Raw genomic sequence first — 7377 nt, 5'->3', positions numbered from 1 at the left:
GGAAGGAAGGAAGGAAGGAAGGAAGGAAGGAAGAGGGAGGGAGGGGGAAGGAAGGAAGGAAGGAAGAGGGAGGGAGGGAGGGAGGGAGGGGGAAGGAAGGGTGGGAGGGAGGGAGGGAGGGAGGGAGGGAGGGGGAAGGAAGGAAGGAGGGAGGGAGGGAGGGAGGGAGGGGGAAGGGAGGAGGGAGGGAGGGGGAGGGGGAAGGAAGGAAGGAAGGAAGGAAGGAAGGAAGGAAGGAAGGAAGGAGAAGGAAGGAGATTGGAAGTGGACTGAGAAGCAAGGGAGGAAGGGAATCGGTGCAAAGGTGACTCAGGGATCTATCCAGAGCAGGTCTGCTAAGACGTCAATCTTCTCAGTGTCGCTTACTTCAGGAAAATGATATTAGGAGTGCAGTCTTTATACCAAGAGATTCCCGGCGCTTCAGATGCCCTTGGTCGCATTCAGGCAGGATGAGTAATCGATTTGTCCATCAGAGGCACAAAAAGGGCTGGCTTTTATGCTCACCCCACACTTCCTTCTTCAGCTGACTTGCAGGTATGAAAGTGAAGACTTCTTGACTGACGGCAGGTTCCCCAAGCCCACACCTTTTCAAGGGCACAGCTACAAGTGTGTTTCAATTCTCAGTAAAGCTATTTATCCGTAAAGCAGCTTGGCGCTCCGCTCAAGAGAGCTGGCATGGTGTAGCAGTTAAGAGCAGCGGCTTCTAATCTGGAGAAATGGGTTTGATTCCCCACTCCTCCTCCACATGCAGCCAGCTGGGTGACCTTGGGACAGTCACAGTTCTCTCAGAGCTCTCTTGGCCTCACCTACCTCGTTGTGAGGTAGAGGAATGGTAGGCAATTGTGAGCTACTTGGGACACATGAGATCTGCTGCATGACCTTGGGCCAGTCTCAGTTCTCTCAGAGCTCTCTCAGCCCCACCTTCCCCACAGGGTGTCTGTTGTGGGGAGAGGAAGAGAATGTGGTTGTAAGCTGCTTTGAGAGACACAAGACCTGCTGGGGGACCTGCTGGGGGACAGATCTCTCAGAGCTCCCTCGGTCCCACCTACCTCACAGGGTGTCTGTGGTAGGGAAGGGAAAGGGGTTTGTAAGCCATTTTGGAATTCCTTTGGGTAGTAAAAAGCAAGGTATTTTTAAAAAGCTCTTTGCATATTTAAATTCTGCCAATGAAAAGAAGACCCCCCCCCTCTCTCTCTCTCTCCCTCTCTCTCTCGTGCCAGTAGAAAAGTTGGCAGGATTTCTGCATCATTCTGTGAGTAGCAACCACTCAGCCACTAAAAGGTTTTGAAGCAGAGATGGCCAGAAGTGAGTCAGGTTGCCAACCTCTAGGCATGGCCTGGAGATCTCCAGAATTACAGCTCATCTCCAGACCACATAGATCAGTTCCCCTGGAGAAAATGGCCTCTTTGGAGGGTAGAAGGTATGGCATGACACCCTGCTCATGCCCCTCTGGTTATCCTCCCCAGGCTCCAGCCACCCCAAATCTCCAGGCAGCTGGCAATCCAGAGCCGGCAACCTTTCCAGAGTCAGTTATAAGCGGCAGGAGCCTTACTTGCTTTAGGATGCTTAGGGCTGATCCTGCATTGAGCAGCGGGTTGGACTAGATGGCCTCTATGGCCCTTCCAACTCTATGATTCTATGATTCTGTGATTCTATACTCACCGGCAGGCTTCGCAAGGCGCATCTTTCTGTCGTCGGAAGCCGTGCTGGTGGTTTAGGCAGCAGTCCTCCTGGTCCACCCCGTCTCCCAAGAGCTGCACGCAGATCCGGAGGAGTCATCAAAAATCTCATAGCACAGGCTGGCCTCTGAGTGCAAAACAGAAAAGCAGCTGAAATGTTGCTACAAGCAGGGAGGTAGGAATTCCTGCCACCTGGGCAGGTACACAGGTGTGCATCAAAGCTGATATTTTTTGGGGGAAATCTATGTGTCATTTTTTCCTGGGACCCCTTTTTCTCCCGAGGCTGCTTACAATAAAGCAATAGAATGGCCGAACCATGGCTGTCCAGATGTTTGTGGACTACAATTACCATGAGCCCCTGCTATAGCTGGCAGGGGCTCATGGAATTGTAGTCCATGTGAGTCCATGGGCAGCTAGAGAGCCCCAGTTTGACAAGTTTGACAGATCCTGACCAGAAGTGGAAGTCGTTAAGAAGAAGCAGTTAAGTTTCCTTTTTTAAATTTTTTTTTTGGATTTAAAACATTTAAGATAAAAAGATAAAAGTTCAGAGAAAGAAGATAAAAAGAAGAAAAGATACAATAATAAAGCCTTCGAGTTTCTTAGCGACAAAAAAATACACAATTGCCTGTTTTGCCAAATTTATAAATTTGTTGTAACAAGATGACTTCCTCATTCTAAAGTTACTGCAAAGTTATAACAGAAAATCTTCTCTCTTTTTTAGTCTCTCTAAATCTCTCCATTATCATGAAATCCAATCGAAGACCAAAATTCTTTTCCCCCTTGGTCCTCAAAGCCACAAATCAACAAATCACCCCCCCCTCCCCCTTCATTCCAAAAGTCAATAAGGGGGTTCCTATTAGCAATGAACACATCTTGTTGACTTTAGCGCTTATAAGCTTCCGGATTCCACACACATAAAGCTGACAGTTACAGCCCTGCCGGGAACTCGAATGAAATGCCCACTTGATCCTACCCTTTGATCCGAGGCGGTATGTGGAGGAAACATCTGGCAAAGCTCTCCCTGGCATGGGGCGAGTCCCTGCTTACAGCTGCAAAATGAACTGAAGGGGCAGCTATGAAAGCTGGCTCAAAGGCGTGCAAACCCAATGGTTATAGGCCAAAGGAATTCCTTCGCATTCACCTTTTCCCCTGGCATTTGGGAACAACGGCCAGTTTTTCACATTTGGGCATTATGAAAGAACCACAGCCAGGACCTCATTCCCTCTTGCTTGGGAGCACAAACCGGATTTCTCATTCGTGCATCGTGCAAAAAACACAGTTTGGACTTCATTCCCTGGTGTTTGGGAGCAATAAAAGTTTTTTTTCACATTCGTGCATTGTGCAAAAACATAGTTAGGAGTAACTGTGGTTTATAAGGCCTTGACCAGGATGGCCTGATCTCATCAGTTCTTGGAAGCTAAGCAGAGTGGCCCTATAGGCTGAGGAGGGAAAGAACTTTGGTGGGGTATGATATCATAGAGCCAGCTCTCTAAAGCAGTTGATTTTGGGGAGTAACTCATCTTTGACCTGGATGGCCTGGGCGGAGACCAGAGTTACCAATCTGAGGATACTACCCTGCCTTTTTTACGATCAGGGCTCCCGGGGTTAACATCACCCAGGGTCATCTATGTAAGAATCAAAGACTGAGAATCAAGGTTATGGGCCCAGGAGGGAGTAAGTAAATTTGATTATGCCACCATTAACTGCAATAAAGGATTTTTATATGTTTTAATTCTGTATTTTTACTGTTTATTAGTTTGTAAACTGCCACAAGATGGCTGATGCCAATAGTGGCAGTCTAGAAATCAAATGAATGAATGAATGAATGAATGAATGAATGAATGAATGAATGAATGAATCTCATCAGATCTTGGAAACTAAGCAGGGTCAACCCAGGTCGGTATTTGGATGGAAGACCACCAAGGCAACGAATGGCAAGCCACCTCTGAACGTCTCTTGTCTTGAAATCTCCATGGGGTCTCCATGAATCGGCTGGTTTGATGGTACTTTTCTCCACCAAACCTTTATTGAAGGGACAGGACATTTCCTCTTGGGTCCTTTCGGCCAGGGGTAGTCAACCTGGGGTCCTCCAGATGTCCATGGACTACAATTCCCATGAGCCCCTGCCAGCGTTTGTAGTCCATGAACATCTGAAGGAGCACAGGTTGACTACCCCTGCTTTCGGCAACAGTGGGCCTCCCCCTGTAATTAATTGGCCCTATAAATGAGGCAGGATTGATAGTTTAGCTGACCCTGTTGCCATGGGACCAGTTGAGACGGCCTATCCACAGAGATTGCCTTGAGCTGGCTAGCCCGGGCTAGCCCGATCTTGTCAGATCTTGGAAGCTAAGCAAGGTCAACTCTGATTAGTATTTGGAAGGGAGACTGCCAAGGGAATCCAGGGCTGCTGCACCAAGACAGGCAAAGGGAAACCACTTCTGAACGTCTCTGTCTTGAAAACTCCACAGCATCCCCAAAGAAAATATCTACAGAGACTACCAGATCCAAAGGATTTCCAAGGGGCCCTTTCCGAGTAATCAGCTGGCGTGACAAACCCGCCTATTGGACCCTGGAACAGGACCCTGATGCAGTTCTTTCACCATTCCAAGCTCCCACCTCAGCACCCGGATCTTTTGTACATCTGCACACCAGCTCAGCAGACCACTTTTTCTTGTCTACGTACCAAAATCATTTCCATCCCCACCTTCCTCCCCAAAGTGGCTTCCACCTTCCTCCTCCTCTCCTTCATAACCCTCACAACAACCCTGTGAAGGAGGAAAGGGAGTGAGCAGCCCTGGCAGTGTGGAAATTCGTTCTGGATCTTCCAGATGTCAGTGCAAAACCCGCACCAAGCTAACTTTGGGGGCTTTTTCTTGGGGGTCTGCCTCATATATGGAAGAGCCAACAGGCAAAGTGTTGTTTTCATTGTATTCCATGGAAAACAATACCACTGGCAGAGGGGTTAAAGCCCTGGACTAGGATCTGGGTGACCCAGGTTCGAATCCCTGATCCACCATGGAAGTTGTCTGGGCGACCTTGCCCCAATCGGACACTCTCAGCCTAGCCTACCACACAGGGCCATTGTGAGGACAAGTTGGGGGAGAGGAGAACGATGTCAGCTGCTTTGGACCCCCCCAGGGAAGAAAGGCAGGACAGGAATACAGCGTGGTGTAGTGGTTAAAGAGCGGCAGACTCTAATCGAGAGAACTGGGTTTGATTCCTCACTCCTCCTCCACCTTCAGGGTGTCCTTGGGCCAGTGACAGTTCTCTTAGGGCTGTCCTCGCAGAGCAGGTCTCTTAGGGCTCTCACAGCCTCACCTGCATCAGAGGGCGTCTGTCCGTAAGCCGCTTTGAGACTCCTTCCGGCAGTGAAAAGCGGGGTATAAAAAAACAGCTCTTCTCTCTCCATCAAAAGTGGAAACGGAGTACCTGCGAAACTCCCACCTGCCCCACAGCTATTGTTCCTCCCTGGCCTTGCAAGGAAAATAAAACACGCCGACCTCATGCCAACTCTGCCCAGGGCTGCCTCTGAAAAGAAACTTCTGCTCCCCTGCCTTTTGTCTCTGCACCCAAGAAAGAAGTCAGGCTCTTTCTCCCTGCCGCCCGCAAATGGGTTGTGTGTTCACAGACTGCCTGTCAAAAGATGCTGCCAGATGCCCAGGAGCGAGAATCCCCTGCACAGCCTGCTCTCCCTCCCTCCTCCCCGCCTCTGCTTACCTGCAGGGGTCTCCAGGCAGCCAAGCCCCCAGGCCACCGCCAGCAGGAGAGGGACCTGATTCAGCCAGGAGAGCATTGTGCTGACTGCCCTTGGAGGCCAACTGAGGAAGTTTTAAGCCGCAGAGCAGGGAAGTCCTGGGTCAGGCCTTCCGATTAGCCTCCGGCTGACTCAACCGCGGGGAATGACCCGGGACACCCCTCCCTGCCCCCTCCCTCCCTCCCTCCCTCCTGGAAACTCCGGCTGAGACCCTGGAGGGGGAGGATTGTGCAAGATCTGGAGGCTGGCCTCTTGCACCTGAGTGGAGGAAACCGCTGGGCAAAGCGTCCCTTTGACAGGGACACAACCCTCTCCTTTGGCCATTAGTCAGGGCGGGCACAGGGCACCTGGCATTTGCGGTTGCAAGCTTGGTGTGGTTGGGTAAGAGCGGCGGCGTCTGTTCTGGAGAGCTGGGTTTGATTCCCCGCTCCTCCTCAACATGCAGCCAGCAGGGCGACCTCGGGGCTAGTCACAGTCCTGTTAGGGCTGTTCTTTCAGAGCTCTCTCGGCCCCACCTACCTCACCGGGTGTCTGTTGCAGGGAGAGGAAGGGAAGGCGATGGTCAGCTGCTTTGAGACTCGTTTGAGTGGTGAAAAGCGGAGTATAAAAACACACTCTTCTTCTTCTCCGGGTGGAGGCTGGATATCTTTAGGCTGGTCCTGCCTTGAGCAGGGGGTTGGACTAGATGGCCTGTCTGGCGCCTTCCAACTCTAAGATTCTGTGATTTCCCAGGGTGACAATTGATCTCGAGAGACTACAGAGTTCAGCTCCCCTGGAGAAAAGGGGGGACTCTGTGGTGCTGTACCCCGCTGAGGCCTCTTCCCTCCCGTAACCCCTGCCCTCCCTGGGCTCCCCCTCCCACCCCAGATCTGCAAGGAACTTGCAACCCTAAATCAGCCTAGCCTACCACACAGGGCCATTGCTGGCAGGGGCTCATGGGAATTGTAGTCCATGAACATCTGGAGGACCACAGGTTGACTACCCCTGATCTAATCCACCCTCTCAAGCAGCCATTTTCTCCCAGGGAACTGGACCTTGGCCACCTGCGGATCAGCTGTAACAGTGGAAATCTCCAGCTGTCCCGAATCTGCCAGCCCTACAAACCACCTCGGTTTAATCACTTCCTTTGAACGATGTCACATACTCAGACCAGAAGGAGCCTCTCTCCGGAGTCTCCTGCAGAGACAGTCCTCGTAATCTAGGCCGTCCTTGTAAGCCAGTGGTTCTCAACCTGGGGGTCAGGACCCCTTTGGGGGTCGAACAACGCTTTCACAGGGGTCGCAGCAGAGCAAGCAGCTTGGCTGGGGTGGGAGGCCGCCACTGTTGTTGCTCCTCCTGCAGGCGGAAAAGAGCGAGATCAGCATGGTGGGACCAGAGGCAGAACTGAACTGAGAGACCCTGGGGGAAAAACAATTTATATACAATCATGAACAAGGGATCTTCACGCCATGGGTCAGTTTCGGTTTAATTTCTGTGAAAGGACCCTTGTATAATTTTACGGTTGGGGGTCACCACCACAGGAGGAACTGCATTAAAGGGTCACGGCATTAGGAAGGTCAAGAACCACTGTTGTAAGCGGAGACGGCGGGGATCGAACCTGCGCCTCCCGCGGATACTCTGCCCCTGAGCCGCAGCCAAACCCAGCTTCCGGTCTGACTCGTAAGGGCCTAGCTGCATCGGAAGGCTTCCTGGGGCGACTGGCGGCTCACTCAGCAGGCAGCTGCCTACCTGGGGAGAGGTCCTAACCCTGGCACCAACACACTCCCCAAGAGAGCAGGTGACAGCAGCGGCTATGGCGCAATGGCTCAGGATCTCTTTGTCCAACCGTGCCTTGCCCCTTTCCCTCCCTCTTCAGCCAAGCACTGCTTCAAGCCCCATCTCTTTGCAAACCCCCCCCCCCGCCAAGCCTAAGCAAACATTCCTGCCAGAGACGGCACAGCTCAG

The 7377-nt window shown here is 51.8% G+C and overlaps 1 protein-coding gene across 1 annotated transcript in view; it reads right to left on the bottom strand.

Moving 5' to 3' along the window:
- CFP (complement factor properdin) overlaps positions 1-5564 on the bottom strand; it is a 23611-nt gene extending 18047 nt beyond the window's left edge. The window contains 3 exon segments of the mRNA XM_077329425.1: positions 1663-1765; positions 1768-1806; positions 5397-5564. Of these exon segments, the coding sequence (XP_077185540.1) occupies positions 1663-1765; positions 1768-1806; positions 5397-5472 (218 nt within the window). The 5' untranslated portion in view covers positions 5473-5564.
- Positions 5565-7377: the final 1813 nt, after the last annotated feature.

Source organism: Paroedura picta, chromosome 3 (assembly GCF_049243985.1).
Source record: "Paroedura picta isolate Pp20150507F chromosome 3, Ppicta_v3.0, whole genome shotgun sequence".
Lineage (NCBI taxonomy): Eukaryota > Metazoa > Chordata > Lepidosauria > Squamata > Gekkonidae > Paroedura > Paroedura picta.
This window is presented reverse-complemented; position numbering and strand designations above follow the sequence as displayed.